Source organism: Mus musculus, chromosome 13 (genome assembly GCF_000001635.26).
Source record: "Mus musculus strain C57BL/6J chromosome 13, GRCm38.p6 C57BL/6J".
Taxonomy (NCBI): domain Eukaryota; kingdom Metazoa; phylum Chordata; class Mammalia; order Rodentia; family Muridae; genus Mus; species Mus musculus.
In genome coordinates, this window is record NC_000079.6 from 62,835,997 (window position 1) to 62,858,632 (window position 22,636).

Below are 22,636 nucleotides of genomic sequence, written 5' to 3' on the forward strand. Positions count from 1 at the left end.
CAAATACTTTACAAATTTAATTATTCAATTAAATACATATATACTTGATCAACTTTATATATATATTCATACATATGTATATATAAGTATATACGTGTATATAGGTATGTGTGTATATATGCATATATATATATATATATAAAGTTTTGTACATACATATCAACTATCTTTCAAACCAATTCAGATTTTAGAGGCCTATACTTGTTTACTCTTGACACAATTTGACCAAGGGTGGAGCCATTTGACAAGTTTGACTAGATTTTTGTTAAACTCTAGAGCAGTGGTTCTCAACCTGTGGGTCATGACCCCCTTGGAAGTCAAATGACCCTTTCACAGAGAGTCAGATATCAGATATCCTACATATCAAATTTTACATTATAATTCATAACACAATTAGTTATGAAGTAGCAACAAAATAACTTTATCACTGGGGGTCACCACAACATAAGGAACTGTATTAAGGGGCTGCAGCATTAGGAAGGTTGAGAACTACTACTCTAGGGTCTTTTATAATAGTTCCCCAAAAATGAATATGCCAAAGTTGAAAACTGTAAGCATTCAGTTTAAGTTTGAACTCTACGTCGTATCTGGCTTTTCGGAAAAGTAACCGTATTTTCTATGTGGGTTGCTTACCATCCAACTCACAGACTAAAAGGGGCTCAGGGAAAGGCTCAGCATTTCATAGCCTGAGATTCCTGACTCAAAACCTGCCCAACATAACCATCACCTGCATCTGCATACCCTATGTTTGTGAGCAGAGGAAGAACCCAGTTAAACTTCAAACACTCTTTGACTGGTCACGTGCCTTTCCCACTAGGTGGATGGGGGCCTATATTGCCCACTTAGGTTGTTGTTCATGACAGAAGACCCATAACAAGAATTCTTTTCAGATTCATATTTTTATTTTAGTCCTTTGACTGTATCTTTCTTTACCCCTGGCTTCTAACCCTGTCCTTAGCAGCAGGGCGCTGTTCTGACCGTGACCTGTGTCACTTGACTTCTTTGCCTTTCCTCCCATCTCCATAGCTCATTCATCTAGTTTTTCAATTGACAAAGACAAAGGGAAGCGGGCTCATGGGTTCAGGCTCACTACCTGCCTGCCTGGTTTCTCTGCACACAGCTGAGATACTCTTGCACATCCTCAGGGGACCCCAGAATGAGGGGGACTCGCTGGTGAATACTCTCAGGTTTCACATCCAGTACTGGCTGGGTGCCTGTGGTTGCCATACCTCCTGCTTGCTCGATGATATAGGCCACAGGATTGCATTCATACAGGAGCCGGAGCTGCAGAACAAGGAAAGGGGACAGGCATATACATTTTTCAAGAGGTCAGACCCTCCACCGTCAAGACACGCCCTTAAATACTAAGAGCAGTGTGAACTGCTGAGCTGTCTGTGTGAATCCTGGGTCTAAGTGTTTTTCTGGACCCATAGGAGCCTAGGCCTGAGCTGTTGCCTACCACTGGGTACCATGGGCTAGTAATCTCTTAGAAGCACCACTGACTAGGTGAAGCTCAAGCAATGTAACTGTCTGATAACACCTATGTCCATGTGAATGCTCGGTTTCTTATTTGTTTGTTTTCTGGCATTTATTTATTTATTTACTTACTTATTTATTTTTGGTGTTACTACTGCTGCCCCAAGGATACAAACAAAATGTCTTCAGTCTCCAAGCAGTGGTGGCACACGTCTTTAATCCCAGCACTTGGGAGGCAGAGGCAGGCAGATTTCTGAGTTCGAGGCCAGCCTGGTCTACAGAGTGAGTTCCAGGACAGCCAGGGCTACACAGAGAAGCCCTGTCTCAAAAAAAACAAAACAAACAAACATACAAACAAAAATGTCTTCAGCTGAAGAGACAGAGCAGGTTCAGTCTCTAGGGGAAATGACTAACATGTCAGCCAAACACTTAGGATGCCTTCACTAGAGAACCTCATAGTAGCAGGCACCTGACAGAAGGCCTAACACACACAAGCACCCCTGGCACCTAATCATTAGCTCTCTGATCATCCACAGGAGGGACGCCCAGCAGCCACTCTGTCCTGACAATTCAGCCAGGCAGATCTTTATTTTGGGTGCTTCTAGGCTTTGCTTTTTTTTTTTTTTTTTTTTTTTTTTTTTTTTTTAGACAGGGTTTCTCTGTATAGCCCTTGCTGTCCTGGAACTCACTTTATATATATAGACTCATGCACATATAGACCAGGCTGGCCTCGAACTCAGAAATCCACCTGCTTCTGCCTCCCGAGTGCTGGGATTAAAGGCGTGCGCCACCACGCCTGGCTGGCTTTGCTCTTTTCTTCCACCCTTTCTTTGTCTCGGAGTCTTGAGGACAAGTCAGACTACAACCAGTTTGTCAATTCAGATCTATTTCAAAAGCTCAACAGTAGCACATAATGTGTTTTTGATGATGAGGATCTCAGATATCTTAGTTGTACATAAGTAGCCTTCATCGGAAAAAATTCATGGTGCTTTGGATCATATGGTCTCCTTTCTTCGTGGGTGGGTGGGGGAGCATTTAAGATCTCAGCCATATGAGCCAAGCACAGAAAACAGGGATGTGAGTGTGTACACTCACATGCACATGTACAAGCACATGCTCATGCACACACTCATACACATACACATAGATTCATGCACACACATATAGACTCATGCACACACACATAGACTCATGCACACACACATAGGCTCATACACACTCACATAGACTCATGCACACACACATAGGCTCGTGCACACACACATAGGCTCATGCACACACACATAGGCTCATGCATACACACATAGGCTCATGCAAACACACATAGGCTCATGCACACACACATAGGCTCACACACACAATGATGTGGTCACAGAGAACTAAAATGTGGAGATCAGGAATCGAGGGTATCCTCAGCCTGGATAACAGTCATGATGCAGTGAACACATCTCTACATGGAACTGCCTGTGTCTTCAGGACACATTTACGTAACTGTATGTGGACATTTTGGGGATCATTTACAGTCATTCTAATAAACGTGTCTGTGTTCTACCTGCTGGAATTAAGCAGGTGGCAAGTGTGAGTTTACTCAAGAGCGTTACATCTTCTGCACAGTCTCGTTTGATTCTCTGCTGTGCTTTTTTTCCCTTGTGGCCCTCTTGTGTAGACTTCTCTGTGGTCATGAGGTCAGCAGGTCAGTAAATGTGAGCTAAACACTCACAAAGAGAGGTGCCCCATACACAAACCTGGGTGTGACAGTCTTTGTTCAGACTCATGGGCTGTGATAAATTTATCTTTGCTTTGAATCTGGCACTCCAATAGTGGAAATCTCAGAAGTCAGCTTAGAGGAAAATGCATGGCTTCTGTTGGCGTGAGGAGCTAGCTGTGATTTCTGTGGTCAAAATACAGATACATTTCTGTTGACAGTTGTTGCCATGATAGAAGAATTTGGATCATAAGGCTCCCACTGTTAAAGTGGCTGTTTTCAATATTGTATCATAAAGTTGTTCCTGGCTCTTCTGGAAGCTACTTTTCTAGAGACATGGAAGGGACTCTGAATAGACAGCTTTATCCTGAATTCTTGTGTGGAGCTCATGGCATATGTAAACCCTCCAAAACAGGTGCAAAGACCATGCTTACAAAATATTTTTCTCTGGGAAACAGATTTATTCCCTGGGGCCAAAGGTCCCAGGTCAGCTATTGCTGATAAAAACCAGACACAGGGCTGGTGAGATGGCTCAGTGGGTAAGAGCACCCGACTGCTCTTCCAAAGGTCTGGAGTTTAAATCCCAGCAACCACATGGTGGCTCACAACCATCCGTAAGGAGATCTGACTCCCTCTTCTGGAGTGTCTGAAGACAGCTACAGTGTACTTACATATAATAAATAAATAAATCTTTTTTAAAAAAAATCAGACACAGCCTACAAAAGTGAGGGAGAGATATGAATGAACCTGCAACTCTAGAGAAAGAAAGAGATGAGCACGTGACTACAGAGAGATGAGCACGTGACGAGAGAGAGAGAGAGAGAGAGAGAGTTAGAGAGAGGGGGGGGGGCACATGACTGTTGCAAACAATGGGCCTGTAAGACTTGCAAGCCATAACCATAGCAGCTTTTTTTTCCCCAAAGCTACCACAACTTCAAATCTCACGGAAAGGAATAGACCTTATTTCTCTTTCTCTGTGATCTGAAGGACACACATGCCCAGGAGCAGCTCAGTAGCCACAGAGCTTGCCAGGAGCAGATGAATCCCCATAGCTCGCTGACTATCATGGCAGCTAGTGGATGCAGACACTTACCTTGCCATTAGGACTCTTCTGGTTGGCTGGGTACATGAAGATTCCTCCATAGACCAAGGTGCGATGCACATCAGCCACCATGGAACCCACGTACCTGGCTCCATAAGGCTCACTGCCATCCTGAAGGGCAAAAAGGGAAGAGATCAGAACCACTAGGTTTAGCAGCTAGCCTGCACCAGTGCCGGGGTTAGAGGCCAAAAGGGCCTCCACATTCCTGGGCCTGGAGAGATGGTTCAATGATTAAAAGCACTGGGTGATCTTCCAGAGGACCTGGGTTCCATTTCTAGCACGCAGATGTCAGCACACACCATCTGCAACTCCAAACCCAGGAGATCCAATGCCCTTTGTTGTCCTCCATTGGCACAAGCCATGCAAGCAGTACACAGACACACATGTAGACAAAGCACTCATAAACATAAAATAAAATAAAATAAAATAAAATAACTTTATTTAAGAATGATTTGCCAGGCAGTGGTGGCACATGCCTTTAATCCCAGCACTTGGGAGGCAGAGGCAAGTGGATTTCTGAGTTCAAGGCCAGCCTGGTCTACAGAGTGAGTTCCAGGACAGCCAGAGTTACACGGAAAAACCCTGTCTCAAAAAAACCAAACCAAACCAAACCAAAAACAAAACAAAAAAAGAATTATTCAAAGACCCCGTGGGGCAGGGAAGATAGCTAAATTAGGTAAGTGCTTGCATCCAGAAGTTTAATCCCCAAAACCCACATAAAAGTGGGGTATGGAGAAACATGTTTGTAGTCCTAGTGCCAGGGCAGTAAAGATTGGTAAACTCCTTGGGATCACGGTCGAGCCAGCCAAGCCCCCTTGGCAAGCTCCAGACTGGCAAAAAAAACAGATAAATTGTACCCAAGAACTGTGTCCAAGGTCACACACACACACACACACACACACACACACACACACAGAGAGAAAGACAACGAAAGGTTGTGCTATTGAGCAGGTAGACATTTTTCTCTCCATTCTTCTCTATACTGTGAGATGGTGTGGGTGCAGGGGGCAGCTCAGTCCCTCACTGCTTTTGCAGAATATATGTAAGTACCTGACTTGGAGCCCTGGCATCACAAACAATAATGACAACACAGGATTACCTACAGCTGGCAGCAAGATCCATGATAAGATAACCTGTAAACTGAACTGTCAGATATAATCATATTCCATCTTAAAGCAGAGTAACTGGGTATCCAATATCTATAGATTACAGATTAGCAAACATGACCTGAGAGTGGTTCTTTCTGGCTGAAGTTATGAATTCTGAAAATGTGGGTCCTGACAAATTCCTAGAGGGACTGAATTGGGCAGCATTCATTTTAATATGTAACTTTTAGGTACAAAGAAGACTGGTCATTTATGAAGAAGGGCAGAGTCCATCAGACTCATGCAGATGAGAGTTGTAAACACTGGTATCAACCCCTTTAAAGAGATGAAGAAGTCACACACATAGCACACCACAGAGACAGCCTGCTCCCTGCCACTGGCCCAGGCTGCCTTCACTCACCTCGGGGAATTTCTTTTTCTGTACATACTCAGCAGTAGCAGCATCAAAATACTTGGCATAGCCCTCGTTGAGGCTAAAAATTTTCCCTTTCTTCTTAATCCGGACATCTTTTTCCACTAGCACGAATTCTCCAAGAGCCTGAGGAGACAAGAGACTTCAGGAAGATGACCCATGCCAGGAAACAGAAGCCAGTAGCACATCACACAACTGTCAGAAGACAACAGCCTGCTAGGAGGGCCTGGGGCTTCCCTGCAGTCATCTGGAACCTGCCATGTGGTGTCTTCATAAGTGATAGGAAGAATAAGATGATATGCCATCTTCACAGAGGCCCAACAGTAATAGAATAAAGAATAAAACTAATCAAAGGAAAGAGGCTGTGATCTTTTTCCTTTTCCTCCATGTTTTCAATGTCTTTTCTTTAAAAAAAAAAAAAAAATTTATGGGCTGGAGAGATGGCTCAGCGGTTAAGTTCAAATCCCAGCAAGCGCATGGTGGCTCACAACCATCTGTAATGAGACCTGATACCCTCTTCTTGGGTGTCTGAAGACAGCTACAATGTACTTACTATAAAAAGGGATTTATTTATTTATTTTATGTATATGACTACAATTATAGCTGTCTTCAGACACACCAGAAGAGGGCTTCAGCTCCCATTACAGATGGTTGTGAACCACCATGTGGTTGCTGGGAATTGAACTCAGGAGCTCTGGAAGCCATGTCTCCAACCCTCAATGTCATTTCTAAGCAACCTAGTTACACTAATCCCCAGATTCTCTTCTCCAGTTTAATGTCTTATGGGTCCAACAACGAAAGAAAGCAACTACATGGATAAGAGATAATATGGTTTTACTATCAGTTTGTGGTTTAATTATTTTATGTTAATGGTTCTCTCTTGAAACCCATTACTATTTCCTGGTTTTCTGGACACTTCTACCTGGGAAAAAGAAGAAATGACTCCAGTCCATTACTGGGTTCACCCCACAAAAGGAGATAAATGGCAAAAACAAAAAGAGCCCTCCATAATTGTTAATAAACCTGTGCCCAATGCCCCAAGTTCCTGAAGAATATCTCTTAAGCAACTCTCCACCTAGTTCTGGTTATCACCTCCCTAAGAACTGATGAGGCGGCCTTCGCATTAAACATTACTGTCTGCAGGATCTGGAGACCAGACCTGTGTTAATGCTGGTAACAGCTGGAAGGATGTGAAGGACTGACGTATGTATTGGTTCACAGCTGATGGTCAGGCTAGAAGCTGCCCAAGGAACACCAGTTTCATTCCCCAAATACGTAAGCAAAGCTATGCCAACCATGTCTGAAACAGGACAGAAACTAGAAAACTCAGCAACTGCAGAATTATCTACCCCTTCCTCTCTCCTGACAAAGAGTAGTGAAGCGGCTTGCTTCCCAGGGAGTCTGTGTTCCTTACTCGTCCTGCCTGAAAGACGCTAGATGGAGATACCCAGTCCTGAGTTTCACCCACTCTAGACAGCATCTTATCCAGAACAGACCTATTCCTCCTCAAATCGCCCTAAGAATCACCAAGTGCTATAAGAAACCATCTCCTTTTCTCAACTCTCTCTCCTTGCAAGGAAATCCAACTTCTTTTTACTGTAAGTCAAGTGTGCTCCTGGTAGTCTTTGGCTCCTGACATCAATCAGTCACTGTGGGTATCTTTATTTTATGATAGCCTGATTTTATTTTGTGATATGCCACACTACCTCCAGTAGGATCTGTGTGACAAGTTCCACAGACTGAGGTGATTGTACTGGCTGGTTTTGTGTGTCAACTTGACACAGCTGGAGTTATCACAGAGAAAGGAGTTTCAGTTTGAGAAGTGCCTCCATGAGATCCAGCTGTGGGGCATTTTCTCAATTAGTGATCAAGGGGAAAGGCCCCTTATGGGTGGGACCATCCCTGGGCTGGTAGTCTTGGGTTCTACAAGAGAGCAGGCTGAGCAAGCCAGGGGAAGCAAGCCAGTAAAGAACATTCCTCCATGGCCTCTGTATCAGCTCCTGCCTTCTGACCTGCTTGAGTTCCAGTCCTGACTTCCTTTAGTGCTGAATAAACCCTTTTCTCCCCAATTTGCGTCTTGGTCGTGATGTTTGTGCAGGAATAGAAACCCTGACTGGAACCGGTTGTGGAACTCTTCGCTGGAGAAAAAAATTTTGAGCTGTAGTTCTCATGGCAATCTATCTGTTTTGTTTTCTCTTATTCCTTTTCTTATTTACATGTTCCTGGTAGCCTAGGCCAAGATCTTAAGGGAGAATAATGGGTAAGAAACAATTCCTAGAGATGGGGCCACTAACATGACCTTATCCCCAGGGAAACCAACTTTACTTTCTAAATCATTTACAAAACTACTCTGATAAAAACTTTCCCGACAATAAAATTTCATATGGCTACACATGTGTCATTGGAGGTGGGTTTTGGTATATGGTAAAGAAAGCCTTAATTAGAAAGAATTAAAATAGTTTAAATTTATACATTGAAGATTATAAAAAATCAGGCACTAGATGTTAAATAATAATTGACCACGGGGCTGGAAAGTTACTTCAGTGGTTAAGAGCACTGACCGTTAAAGATTTATTAACCTGCTCCTGGAAATATGCCACTAGCCTTGGACGACAGCCCCCAATGAATACATCCTTTTAGAATTGTTATATTTTGATGATTTATAATAATGTTGCCTGTTCTGTTTGCGATTCACTAAATACATGGTTTCAGAGTTGTAATGCTTGGATGGTTTTTGTGCTTTACTGTGACAAATGATTTTTGTTGGTATCTGTGATTGTTTCACTGGATATAGTTTCTAAGAGATGTAATGTTTGTTTGTTTTTTTTAATGTATAAAATCCCCTGCTTGAGAGCTGAAGAATACACTCAGATTCAAACTGTCTCTATGTTTGTTTCTGTTTGTCACCGCCAAATTCTTACCCACCTAGATTCAAGGACCCTCATTCCAGGGACCCCCATACCTGACTGGGGTGGTCCATGGCAGTGACAGCCTGATGTTTAGTTCAACTCCTTTATTTGTGTGTGTGTGTGTGTATGCGAGCTCTCGCTTATGTATGTGTGAGGGGTGTTTGTGTGTATGCATACCTGTGTGCTCACATGTATGTATACCCGTGTATTCATGTGCATGCATACCTGTGCGTTCATCTGTGTGTATGTTCACAAGTTTGTATGTTTTTAAGTGTGTGAAGGTTGTTCATGTGTGTGCACACCTGTGTATTCAAGTATATGTGTGTTTCTGTGTACACACCTGTGTGTTCCTGTGTGTGTATATGCCTGTGTGTATACCTATGTGAGCACTTCTGTGCATGTGTATGCACTTGGGTGTTTGTGTGTGTGCATATATATGTATGTATGCAAGTGTGTGAACCTGTGTACAGGAGTGTTCATATATGTGTTCATCTCTGTGTTTGTGTTTGGGTATATTTGTGTATGTGCAAGCTGAGTGTGTTTGCAAGTGTGTTCATGTGTCTGCAACCTTGTGTGTGTGTGTGTGTGTGTGTGTGTGTGTGTGCAGACACACAAGTGCCACAAAACATGTAGATGTCAGAGGACAACCTGAGATGTCAACCCTTGCCTATCATATTGCCTGATATGTGATCTCTCCTGTTCACTGTTGTGTCTGCCAGGCTAATTGGCACATGAGCATCCAGAGATTCTCTCTCCTGTGTCCTCCTCACAATCCTGGGGACGTCACATGGGGATCACAGATGCCTGTGCCTCTGCATCTACATTTTACAGGGTGCTGGGGACCTGAACTCAAGTCTTCATGCTTGTAAAGCAAGTCCTTTACCCACTGAGCCTTCTATCTAGCGCCTGGCTTCACCCTTTAAGAGATCCCTAACTTTATATAAAGAAGTGTTCTTCTGCCAGGTGCGCTGCTGCTGGCTGGTCTGTAGAATCCTAGTGCTCAGAAGACTGAGACAGGAGGACCATGATTTTGAGGGCAGGCTGGGCTATATACTGACAACCCATCTCAAAATTAATCTCTCTCTCTCTCTCTCCTCTCTCCTCTCTCCTCTCTCTCTCTCTCTCTCTCTCTCTCTCTCTCTCTCTCTCTCTCTCTCTCTCTCTCTTTCTCCCCTCTTTTAAAGGTTTATTTTATGTGTATGAGTACACTATAGCTGTTTTCAGGCACACTAGAAGAGGGCATCAGATCTCATTAATGGATGGTTGTGAGTCACCATGTGGTTGCTGGAAATTGAACTTCAGGACCTCTGGAAGAACAGTCAATGCTCTTAACCCCTGAGCCATCTCTCCAGCCCCAATGTGTTCTTTTTAAATGCCAGTCTAGGAAGCCTCTGATTTTAGCCGTGTTAGCCCAAGGTCGTGGATATGACATATCCCAAGAGTTGGATATTTCCTCCCAAGCCTTGAAACTGGGCAAGAGACACATGACCAGTGTGCAGCATCAAGACCTGGCCAGACAAAATTCAAGTCCACTCCTAACCTTACTGGTTCATGTTCCTCTAGACCTATTCATGTCTGGCCTGGGTCCTCAGCTCTCCCAACAACACATTACCACTTTTTGCTTGGCTGAGGCTGGATCGCTTTTCTCTTGCTCATCATAAATGGCTAAGCACTAGCATAGTCTTCTAAACAAGGAAGCCAGACTGTACACAGGGGTGTGTCTTGCTTCAGTATGGCCATGGAAAGCTTTTGCCTATCGAGGCTGAGCTGGGTATGGGGACCCTCAGGCCTTGGAGTGTTGTTCCTTGTAGTAGGAGTTAGCTACAGAAATCATGCTCCTCCATTCTGACTGTGAGGTCACCAATAGTCACTGATGGTCACATGGCCTGCCACACACCAAGAGCACCTGGTTATCAGGAAACAGGCCCTAGTAACTTAGACCTACTACTATCTCCCACTTACAAACGAATTCCCTGAGGCTAGAGTTTGTTTTCTCAGTTGAGAGTTTAGTTAACATGCATGAATCCCTTTGTGCCTGAACAAAAGATGTGATCCAACCGAATCAGGATATCAGTCTGCAAAGCCTTGCATCTGGCAAGATCTGGCAAGATCTGGCCACCCACCAGAGAACACTCTTCTGCAAACTTTGCTGCAGAACCTGTTGGTCACTCTCGAGGAAATTCCCATCTATGAAAACTGCCAAAGCTTTTTCAGCTTGAAGCCCCCATCCCAAAGAGTACAAAAGCGTCATATACTTCTCACTGTGCAAATTTATTTTCAGCAATGTGGTGTGGCTCAAAGAAAGATCTGAAAAGATTGTGTTATGGTCTATATCTCTTTCAGACACAGAGACAAGTTCTCTTGCTTATCTCATGCGGATCTCTATTCAGACTGTCATGGCTGCAAGAGCAGAAGACTGCCTTTGCGTCCTAGAATTGGCTCTGTGTGTCCTATGGCTTCCCGGACCTCTTCAGAATATGATCGAATATGGCTTATAGTCAAGGGAGGAGAGTCAGAATTCAGCCAGTGACTAATATGACCTGAACAGGTTCCTTTCTGTCAATCACTCACTCACTGTACCTTGCCTGACTCCTCAGAAAACTGGAACAAACAAGAATGACAGAGGGTCCCTCATAGGGCTGCTTTGACATCTGTAGGTGGAAATGGCACCACTTAACTGGTAGGCTGAAAAATGCAGAAGAATTTTCTAAAGGATTTTGCTCAAAGGTCATGTTTGTGAAGCACAGAATCTCTCAGGGCTTTTGTTGTTGTTGTTCAAAAATAAAGAGAAGCCAGGACATTAGCAAAGTGGTACGGGAAGTGGGCTGGGTCTGTGGGATCAATAATGAAAAGCTTTTATATCTGAACAGTCACTGGATGAACTGTATAGTTGCCCTGTTGGCTGACTCTGGGATTTCCATCTGAGAGCCTTTATCTCTGCTGTCTAGAGTGGCACTTTGGAGTACTGAAGGTGTTCAACAAATATTTTCAAACTTGAAAACTGAAGGAGGGAACTCAAGTGAGCTGCAGCCATGATGGAGGAAACTGAGATGGAGACAGCTCCGAGTCTGTCTTCCACGGATAGCAACTCTGTGCTCACCCTTAAGCAGTTCATGGAGCTAATACAGCCTTCCAGACAGACCCCAACCCTAACGAGAAGACGCTGGAGGCCTCGGCTGAGTCCCTGGAAATGAACAAAAGAGACGCGAGGCTTTGGTTCCTGTATCGAAGGGGTGAAATGGAGCTCCAGCGGTTGTCTGAGGCCCACACATCTGAGCTGGGGTCAAGGGAACACACCCTTCCGCCTCCAACTGTCAGAAGCTCTGACATGGGCCTGGGAATTAGTTTACTGTACTTCATGGAGAAGGAATGGGAGAGGTACAGTGTGCCTGTAGGCTTCTGCAAAGCATCCCGCCCCGCCCCCCCAGGACTCTGCCCAAAACGACCCTGAATTCCCTGAAGAAGCTTTGGGAGCCTTGGAGAGCCTCACACTCTCTTCTGGGTACCACAGCAGAGATGGCAGGATTTCTGACTCCCTAGCGCATCTAACATGTGCTCTTTTTGTTCATGGTTTTTCAAGTTCCTTGCTGGGGCAGGGGATGTTGGGTCTTATGTCTATCGATGGTACATTAATAATAAACCTAGCTATTCCATGGTGTGGGGGGGTGTATTTTCAAACCTGAGTTAAAGTGAAATGCTGAGTTTTCCACTAAAGTGAGTTCTGCAGTCTCTGAAACAGTCTTTGGTCATAATTTGGGATTTTTCATAAAAAGCTCAGCCTCTTCAACAAAGCACATTGCCACTGGTAGATGAATCTCCTGTCATTTAAAGGAGAAATTCTATAACTTGGAAATACTTTTTAATATTTTTTTCTCTGTTTTAAATTGCCCACCTCAGAAAAGATTAGTCTTCCTTTTAGAGATGCTGTCTTTACCCAGCTTTTTCTTCCTTTGGTCAGGACTATGCTGTCACAGCTCTCATCTGTCCAGAGACCATACCTCTTCCTTTTCTACTACAGGACACTCTGCCATCATGAACAGTGAGGAGAATAACACAGTACTGGAAGGGACCATTTTCTACCCACTCTCCTTGCACAGTGGGGAAAATTCTCTAGGCCCTTGTTGTCCACAAGGGAAACCACTAGTCATGTGGGCCTACTTTAATTAATATTTTAAGTAATGTAAACCTCCCTTCTTTCATTTATACTGGCCATACGTCAAGTGTTCAGTCATCACAGAAGTGGCTGAGGGACCCATCATCTCACAGAGGCTTAGGAATGGCGCTGCCCTAAGGATCTATGACATCATCTGGACATTGGTCTGGGACTGTTACCTCTCAATGCTCTGTAAACATGTAAACAGGGTGAATGCTTTTGTAGAGAAGAAACTTTACCCCGGAAGCTATACAAAAGGAGACTGAATGTTTTCACCAAATAGAAATGATAAACATCTGAAGAGAGATATTTAACACGATTTATACATCCAGGACATATACAATAATTTACTTATATAAAACATTGCATGGAGGCTCTTCATATTGTTCATGATAGAGTTCTCTAACTCCAAAAACAAGTTCTCAGAATGACTGGGAAATTATCCCAGAGAACAAGAATTCAAACACAGGAGCCCATAGAGCCCCTGAGAACAAACAACACTGTATTCAGTGCCTACCGGGTCCAGCATGAAGAGATCTACTCCTTGTCCTGTGGAAAGAGCGACCAGGGTTGCACTACCATACAGTGCATAACCCGCAGCCACGATGTTGCGGCCAGGCTGCAAGGCATCCTTCTCAGAAGGCTCATCCTCCGTGGTCTGTGGAAGACAAGAAGAAATGCACAGTGCATTATGCCTCGAGAGCCCTTCCTTCACCAGGGGCTGCCCCTCAGAGCTCCTAAACAGAGTGAGAAATTTTTCAAAAAAACCCGAAAACCCTTCCCCATTTTGCCTGTTGCAATTGCTTTTCACACATCTCAGCCAGTAAGCATCGTCAAGTCTTGTCCTGACAGGAAAGTTGAGATTTGCTCCACCTACTTGGCTGCAGTTGTGAACTGGGTATGAAGTGGCCTTAGCTCCAAAGGCCCATGTGTAAGGGGCTGGGTACACAGCTCATGGAAATATTTGGGGGACATTCTGGAAACTTTGCAGTGTTGGACAGCACATCTTCATCAGTGTGTTCGCAGTCTTCCTTTCATTAGCGACATCAGAAGAGGGGCTCAGAGGAAGGAGGCCAACGGCGTTATGACTTTGATGGCCTTCTCTTTTCACTCTCTATGTCTCTCTCTGTTTCCCATCCTCTTTCATATGAAGAATCTTCTCCAGCATACACTTCCACATGATGATGTCTGTCTAAGTGTGTGGTGCCAAGCAACCATAGATTGAACCCTCTAAAACCTACAGCCTAGGCAAAGCCTTCTTCCTCCCTGTGAAGTAGTCTATCAGGAGTTTGGTCACCAAGGTGAAAAGATAACACAGCCACCTCATGTTTAAACCATGTATTTGGACAAGGATGGTATGTACTCACTAAGAAGTAGATATTAACCAAAAAAGTACAGAGTACCCAGGATACAATCCACAGAACTTAAGAAGGTTAACAAGTGGATGGGCCCAAGTAAGGAGGCCTCAATCCCACTTGGGAGGGAGAAGGAAGCAATCATGGGGGGCAGAGAGAGGGAGGGATCTGGGTAGTAGAGAGAACAGGGAGGAAAAGGGGGAACATAATTAGATATTGGGGGGCCGGGGAAAGCAGGACTCAAGCTCCGAGGACCAGCAGAAAGAATGGAAACAAGCAATCTTGGAAGATAGGAGGTGGAGGGACCCTCTGGAATGTTCCAGACACCTGGGAGGTGAGAGACTCGCAGGATTGAAAGGGAGGGAATTTGAATGAAGTGCTCTACAGTGGAGAAGCCGGGCGTGGTGGCGCACACCTTTAATCCCAGCACTCAGGAGGCAGAGGCCGTCGGATTTCTGAGTTCAAGGCCAGCCGGGTCTACAAAGTGAGTGCCAGGATAGCCAGGGCTATACAAAGAAACCCTGTCTCGAAAAACCAAACAACAAAAACAACAACAACAAAAAACCAACAACAACAAAAAACAAAACAAAAACAAAAATGGAGAAGAGCATGAGAGAAAGGAGGTCCAGTGACAGGCCCAAATTGGGATCCAGCTCAAGAGGAGGCCCCAAGGCCTGGCCTGACACTGTTACTGATGCTCTGTGGCGCGCTTGTAGACAGGAGCCCAGCAAGAGTCCCAACAAGCAGCTGTAAGTCAGATGCGGATAGTAGCACCCAACCAATGGACAGAAGCCGGGGACCTCTGTGGTTCAACTGGGGAAAAGCTGGAAGAAGCTGAGAAGGGCGGCCCCACAGGAAGACCAGCAGCCCCAACTAACCTGGATCCCTGAGATCTCTCAGACACTGAGCCACCAACCAGGCAGCATACACCAGCTGATTTGAGGCCCCTGACACATATACAGCAGGGGACTGCCTAGTCTGACCTCAGTGAGAGAAGATGCACCTAACCCTTGAGACACTCGAGGCCCAGGGAGTGGGGAGGTCTGGTGGGATAGGGGTGGAGGGGTGGGGTCATCCTCTTGGAGACAGGGTGGGGTGGGTAGGAGGTATAGGATGGGGAGAGATCGGGTGGGGGCAGACTGGCAGGGGGATGAAGACTAGACTATAAAAAAGGATTAGAGAATAAAAAAAGAAAAAATTATTTATTTCAGTGGTTATGGGGTGCTGCACAGTGGACAAACTCGGGTGACTCGGGAACAATTCTGAGCTGCAGAGAGCGCATCCAGAGGATGTGAGTTACTGGCTCATGAACAGCTCAGACTGAGAGCCAGAACCAAGGCTGCTCTTGTGTCTCCATGGGAGTATCTGTTCTTGAATCCTGTCAAGAGCACTATAAGATGCTCAAGTCATCCCCTCCCTTGTAATTCCCACAAGCCATGTCCCTAACTCACTACAGTGATCTCTACTCAGCAGCCCTACAAGGTAAAGGCCAGAAGACACCTTAGGTTTATCCTTATGAACCCTGTTGACCTCCTTTTGAGACAACACCCCTCATTGGCTTGGAACTCACCAGGTAGGCCGTACTGACTGGCCAGTAAGCCCTAAGCATCATCCTGTCCCCACTGCACCAGCACTAGGATTTCAAGTGCATTCTACCATACCTGACATTTTTTATGTGGGTCCATGGGGTTACAGTCAGGTCTTCAAGTTTGTAACTAATACACTTTGTCTACTGACTGTAGGTACGCCCAACCACAGCTCAACATTCTGACTTTATGATTTGGTGTTCCAGATACCTGATGGTATAATCAGACATGTCTTCTCTGATGCCTAGCACACCCTCATTGGTGTGTTTGGAGTCTACCTTTTCTTTAGAACTATAATCTAAGGAGGCCCATGGTTATTTGGACTGGCCATTAGAGCCTGTGCTTTATTTTAAAACTTAAGGCAAAACCCTTGTGTCTTGAGTCTCTCTAAATTCAAGCATGATGGCTATATGCCATGAATAATAATACCCCTTTGTTTCCAACGCAGTTGGTCTTCAGATGTTAAAGGCTGCAGTGATGGAGTTGGGGAACCCATTTAAGTTGTCATCCAGCCATTGCTGACACAGTGAGCTACACTGAGTTAATTCTCCTTCTCTGTCCTTCTACTGCTCCTCAGTCAAAGGGTCTCCTCCTCAGTGGGTCTTTACCCACTTCCTGGGACTGAGGCAAAGGCTTAGCCCAGACGTGGTGGTTGTCAACTCAACGCATCTGGGAAGAAAGAACTTCCGTTGAAGAAGTGCCTCCATCAAATTGGCATGTGGGCATGTCTTACCGGATGTTTTCTTGACTGTTAATTGATGGAGGAGGACCCAGCCCACTGGGTGTGACACTATCCCTGGGCAGGCGAGTTTGGGCTATGCAGCAGAGCAAGCCAGGTGGGTGAGCCAATAAGCAGTATTACCCTGTGGTCTGTACTTCACTTTCTATCTCCAGGGTCCTGCCTTGAGTTCTCACCTTGACTTCCCCCAGGGCTGGGCTGTAAGATGAGGTGACCCTTTTCTTCCAAGTGGTCCTGAAAATATTAGTCCTGTCTAAACAAATGAAAGCTTGAACTTACTTGGCTCTCAAGGGCAAGTCAAGGAGACTGAAGCAATGTCAAGGAGGGGCTGTCTTAGTGACTCTGAGAGAAGGCCATGGGGCCTTTGTGAACTTTGAAACTGAAGAAGTCACAGGCCAAATACAGGCAGCTTCCAGAAGCTGAAAAGGACTCCTCTAACAAAGAGGGAAAATACTTCTAGTGTACTACAAAATGGAACTGAACTCCACCGTCAACCGAAGCTCACATTAACCTAAGCTCACCTGGAAGCAAATTCTTCCCACTCCCAGCTTCTAGGTACTGAAGAGATCAGATTGGCTGGTTTATGGACCCTAAGTAGATAAAGCTGGCAGTCCTCCTCCGATTTAGAATACAGATAATCAATGGGTGATTAGGTATTCCAAGCCTTCTCTGATTTAGTGAACAGATAATCAATGGGTGTTTTAAGCCTCTAAGAGGCTTAAAGTACACAGCGGCAACAGAAAACCAACAGTAAGCATTGAGTCTCACTCGGAAGCAGAGGATGTGTGTGCTTAGAGCCTAGTGAGAGTGGAGTATCCCTACTCTTACTCATGGTGGCACATGCCTGTAACTCCAGCATCCAGGGGCGTAAGGCGAGAATATTGTAAATTCAAGGCCAGCTAGAACTACCTAGCAAGACACTGCTTAAAATAAGTAAATAAATAAAATCCTCTAATACCTGAAGCTTTTTAAGTACCAGTATGAGCTCATGCATGGCAGATTCTGTACCTGACCCTGGGTTGCAGGTTAGAGTACTTAGAACATATACTGTATGAAGTTACATGCAGGTGATGGGTACAAGGTCTATGAGAAACACAATTGAGTTTTGTGTTCATTCCCAAAACAACTCATTATGTTATTTGCAAAAATTTCAAAATCTGAAATCCTGATAGTTCTGCCCCTTAGCATTTTGGATGAAGGCTATTCAGTTCCATCCAGACAATCAGAACAAGGTCCCCATGGGAGCCCTGCCATTTTTCTCTCCCAGGGGAATGTTGGGAAGAAGGTAGATGAAGATTCCCAGTGGAGATTGCAAGGTAGGGAGAAGAGAGAGGGGTTTCTGGAGTTGCCTCCGGTGCTTTGTCTAGTGAGTAAAAGAAAAGATAGACTTCCAGACTAGGAACTAAGTGGAAAGATGCTAGTCTATCTACTCACCTTTCTGTAAATAGCAAATATAGTTCCGATGGAGGCCAGGCAGTCAATGTTTGAAGATCCATCCAGAGGGTCAAAGCAAACCACATATTTCCCCTACATCACAGACAGAAAAGCACCCCGTCAGCACAGCTACCTATTGGCCCAACTGTGCTATATTAGAGCTGCACGCGACTGACGTTTGTCCCAGCAAAGACATTTAGACCCATGAGCCTTCCATTTCTGCAATGCCAAAAGACATTGCTTATGGACATAGCTCAACAGGTATCGGTTATATGTCTGGTGTATGCTGAAAAATACACTCACAACCACTTGCTGCAAGGCTCGGGTGGTGGAACTGATGTTCAAACGCAGAACAGTATTGTGACTGAAGGTTGACCGAATTTTTGACCACCAGCAAACTTCAGTCTTTAATAAGTCTCTGTGACTCTGCTGAATGTAACCCCTTTCCGTGCGCTAGCAAACTCTGCCGAGGGCACAGGATTATCATAAAGTGTTCCCCGAATTCGTCTATTTGCTAGGCTAATCTATTTGGGAAGAGCCACTCCCTGCAAGAGATTGCAGCCCTCTTCCAGACAGGGGTAGTGAAGGCCATAGATAAGAAATCTTGGGGGTGGGGGTGGGGCTGAATCAGAGACTGCTCTGTACAGCTCTTGTCAAAGAGAAGACTTCCCCAAATAAACCCTCCTTATCCCTGGACTCTACAAAGTCCAAGTTCATCAAAATGACGCCAAGGCCTGTTTACTGACGCACTGAACAGGAGACCACGTACAATTTCCCGCTGAAGAACTGAGAAATGCTTTGTTTCCAGAAAACAAAAGTCCTAAAATACAGGACAATCCCAGAAAAAGTTTAAGCAAAACAATCCGTTCTCTCAGCCCAGTAGCGCCATCTACTGCTGACGGGAGGTACTGCAGCCGGCGCTAGACTCACCCTCCTCTCCTGGGCTGTGATCACCGCCTCTTTATTCTCTTCGGAGACGAGCACACAGGTGCTGTAGGAGGACTGAAGCATGTTGATGACCAGGGAGTTGGACAGCACGTCCAGTTTCTTCACCTCATCTCCTGTCACATTCACGCTCCCCGAAATCCCATACCTAAGAAGACAAGGGTAGATTAAGTCACCGAAGGGGTCTTAATCCCAGCAAAGAATGTGAGGAGCCCAAACCAACAGTACAGGTACCCTTCTCCCCCGTGCCTCTTCCATCTCCAAATTATAAATACATAGGGAGCGTGCTATGACCCAAAGCAGTGATACTCAAGGTTACTTCCTTTGCACCTTGGGGGCATTGTCACGTCTCCTTGGTCTTCCAAGGAAGTTGACCAGATCCAGTCTCACTAAAATGCAGACTCCTGCGTGGCACTGGCAGCTAGAGGGAACGGGAGAGCCCCTAAGGATAACTAAGGGTACCAAAGAGTGGATGGTCATAGCTTTTCGACACTGGAACATCAAGCTTCAACTTCAAACATCTCTACAGAGGCTTGTGTTTTAGAGCCATAATACACAATCTCCTCCTCACACCTCAAGCCTTCAGGGTGTCCCCGATAACCTCGGGCTCGTCTCACTCTGGGCTGCTTTAATTCTGTCAATCTGAAGCAAATTCGAGTCACCTAGGAAGAGGGAACCTCAATCGAGGAATGGCTTCAGGAGATTGGCCTGTGGAAACATCCGTTTTCTTTGTTACTGACTGATGTGAGAGGCCCACCCAACTGTGGATGGTGTCACCCCTGGGTGGGTGGTGCTGGGTAAGCCAGTAAACAGCGTTCTCCGTGCCTTCTGCTTCAGTTCCTGCCTCTGGGTCCCTGCCTTGAGTCCCTGCTCTGACCGTCCCCCCACCCCCCACGCCTCCCCCCTCCCGCGCGCCCCAGTGATGGACTGCTTTCCTCCTCCAAGTTGCTTTTAGTCCTGGTGTTTATCACAGCAATGGGGAAGCTAACTAACCCACACTCAGAGCCAGGTCCTGCTGAACTATGGAGAAGGGGTGGCAAAAAAAAAAAAAAAAAAAAAAAAAAAAAAGCCATTTGCCCTCTTCCCTTCCCTTTAATTCCATTTATTTGTTGAAGAAATCCTCAGGTGATGCGAACAGGTGTCTCTAGTTGAGAGCCGCGTATGGACGCTGACGTCCATAAAAGCACCCCTCCCCTTTCTCTAACTGACGGCGTCCCCTCCCACTTTACTCCCATCCAGAATTTGATGTATGGTATGATGAGCCTTGGGAAACAACCTCACGTCAAACGTCATGACCTCAAAGGCTGTTACCCCTTGGTTCAAAACGGCAGCGTGTAAGCAAACAAATAGAACAATTAAATTGGTTTGCTCTGCCTCAGGATCACAGTCTCCTATGTAAGCAGCTGTTGCTGGGGCATGAAGAGCTGAGCAAATGTGTACAGCCTGCCACCTACTGGCCATGTGCGTGAATGCTGCCCAACACATCTGTAAACCACGAGGTCCTGTCACGATGCCTAAAGGCTGGACACAGCTGCACTGGACAAGGCCAGGGTACCTGCAGCCCCTGTCTCCTCCCCACCCCCGTGGCTGCTCTCTGTGTGAGGAGGTTAGGGTTTCCCCACTATGAAGAGCAGTCCAGGGACCTAGGACTCTGTCTGACACCACTTCCAGGGCTGAGCCTGCCACCAAGTGGTCAATCACCACATAGGCCAGTCTGTAAGTTTTTCCTCGAATGGTCTCAGAACCATGGTAGCTAATAGTGGGGCATGTCTTGAGTATTTATCACTGTCAGAACCATAGCCCTAATGACTTACTAACCCTTGTAACAGCCCTTTGTGTTAAAACTATTAGTAGCTCCCAGATTTACAAACATGGAGGTCTTAGCGAGAATAAACCATATTCCACAGCTACAAGGTAAGAAAAACCAAGTTAAATAAAGCACTTAACTATCTAGACCTTCATGGCCCTTGGTCGGATGCTGAACCACTGAGAAGCAGACTGTGGCAGATACACAAGGAACGCTGCCAAGAGAGTTGCTGTGGAGCCGAGAGGCCTGCACGGAGGAGGGGTTAAAAGTGTGGGCAAAAGTCCTGAGTGGCCACAGGAAACCGCCCTAATTATAGCAGAGCGGGAACACAGGAGTAGCAAAGACGCTATCTAATGTTACTCGGGGATGATCTTCACACATGCAGGCAACGCCCATTCTGGAAGCATGTTCTTAAAGGCAGAGAGCGCTTGGCCGTTCTTGCCGAATGAAGTAATCACACAGTTAAGGGACAGCACGGGCCGGGGAAAGAGCCAATCAATCATCTTTAATTTGGGTCCTGTTATCTGTTCCTAAACACGTACATAGTAAGCTCTGTGGTGGTTTTATGATTGCAATTATGAAATTAATGCTGTCACAGTTTGGGAATAAAGGCACCACACGATCGAGAATAAACATTTTAAATAGGTGGACTTTGTTGGCTCTTCTTCGAGGGTCCCCCCCCCCCACACACACACACATGTATGTCCCTTCCTTCGACTTCAGAGGGGCCCTTCACTGGAATCAAAATGGAAGTCCAAAGGAAGTGATTTCTTTTCATCATGCCTTAAAACCGTACTCCTGGCTGTGGCCAAGAGCAACTCCAGCATGAACGTGGCCCTGTTTTGCAAAAGAGAACCAAGCAAAGGTGCTCTGCTGTGCCTGCCCCAGCCCAGCCTGTCCAGATTCCTGAACACCACGTGAAGATGGAGAAAACTGAGCCAGGTTCTTTTCATGACAGTCAAGCCCCCTTAACCTGTGTTCTGGTGATTTCTACCCCACAATACTGACAGAGGTCATGACAACTGAACACACCTGTACGGGGTAAAAAAAAAAAAAAAAAAAAAAGGCATCAAAACACATTTTAAAGTCCCATTAAGACTTTGCAAATATAAGTAATGAGAATTCAATATAGGTTTTGAGGCAACAAGCTATAGTGTTACCATTATAATCCCAAGTAACCGGTAGTCACACTTTTCTCTGCAGTTTGTTGCTAAGCAGTTTTTCCCTTTCCTTGCAAAACATGCCAAAGGCTGCTTTATCAAAGCAGGCTTAAAGAATTTAAATGCAGTGTCCTTACGGCACAAAGAGCAAATTAGCTTTGGACCCCGTTTCTAGCACAAGCACCGGTCTGTGGCTTCCACACCCTGGCTTGGGTTGCCTGCGCATGCTCTCCAGGACTTACAGGTTGGCCAGGCCGGCCTTGCGCACTGCGGAAGAGATGGCTTTGATGGCAGTCAGCATCGAGTTGAGCAGCTGGGTGAGTTCTCCGGTCCCTTTGGCCTGTCGCCCCTTTTCCATAACGTAACGGGTCAGGGTCAGCATGTCTGTCTCAAAGGGGCTTCTGTCCGTCATTGTGCAAATGAGATCCCAAAGCCTCCCTTTGCTCCTTGTAGAAATCCTTGCTCTCTCAAGGCAGCAGCCTCACAGCCTACTCGTTGAAGACACACCTGCACTTGACTGTGCCAAAGTCCGAGGGAAATGAACCCCACCCCACGTGACTCAGATAGCCGGACAAGCCCTCAAGGAAACTTCCCTGGCCTCCCTCCCTGACGGTGGCAGCTGCCACAGTGCAAGAAGCAGGCTGTAAATAGTACTGCGCTACAGGGAAGGGCTGGCCTCAATCTCTACACCCAGTTTTGTTTTGTTTGATCCTAAGAAGCCAGGATCAGCCACAGGTGAAAGAAGAC

At 45.7% G+C, this 22,636-nt stretch overlaps 1 protein-coding gene across 1 annotated transcript; it reads right to left on the reverse strand.

The window, feature by feature from the left end:
* Nucleotides 1–887: 887 nt before the first annotated feature.
* On the reverse strand, nt 888–22,404 carry Fbp2 (fructose bisphosphatase 2). The gene is made up of 7 exons (NM_007994.4): nt 22,132–22,404; nt 18,908–19,070; nt 17,978–18,070; nt 13,381–13,521; nt 5,790–5,927; nt 4,275–4,394; nt 888–1,284 (listed from the first exon to the last, which is right to left on the reverse strand). The coding sequence occupies exons 1-7, from the start codon at nt 22,299–22,301 to the stop codon at nt 1,090–1,092; spliced, it is 1,020 nt and encodes a 339-aa protein (NP_032020.2). The 5' UTR covers nt 22,302–22,404; the 3' UTR covers nt 888–1,089.
* Nucleotides 22,405–22,636: the final 232 nt, after the last annotated feature.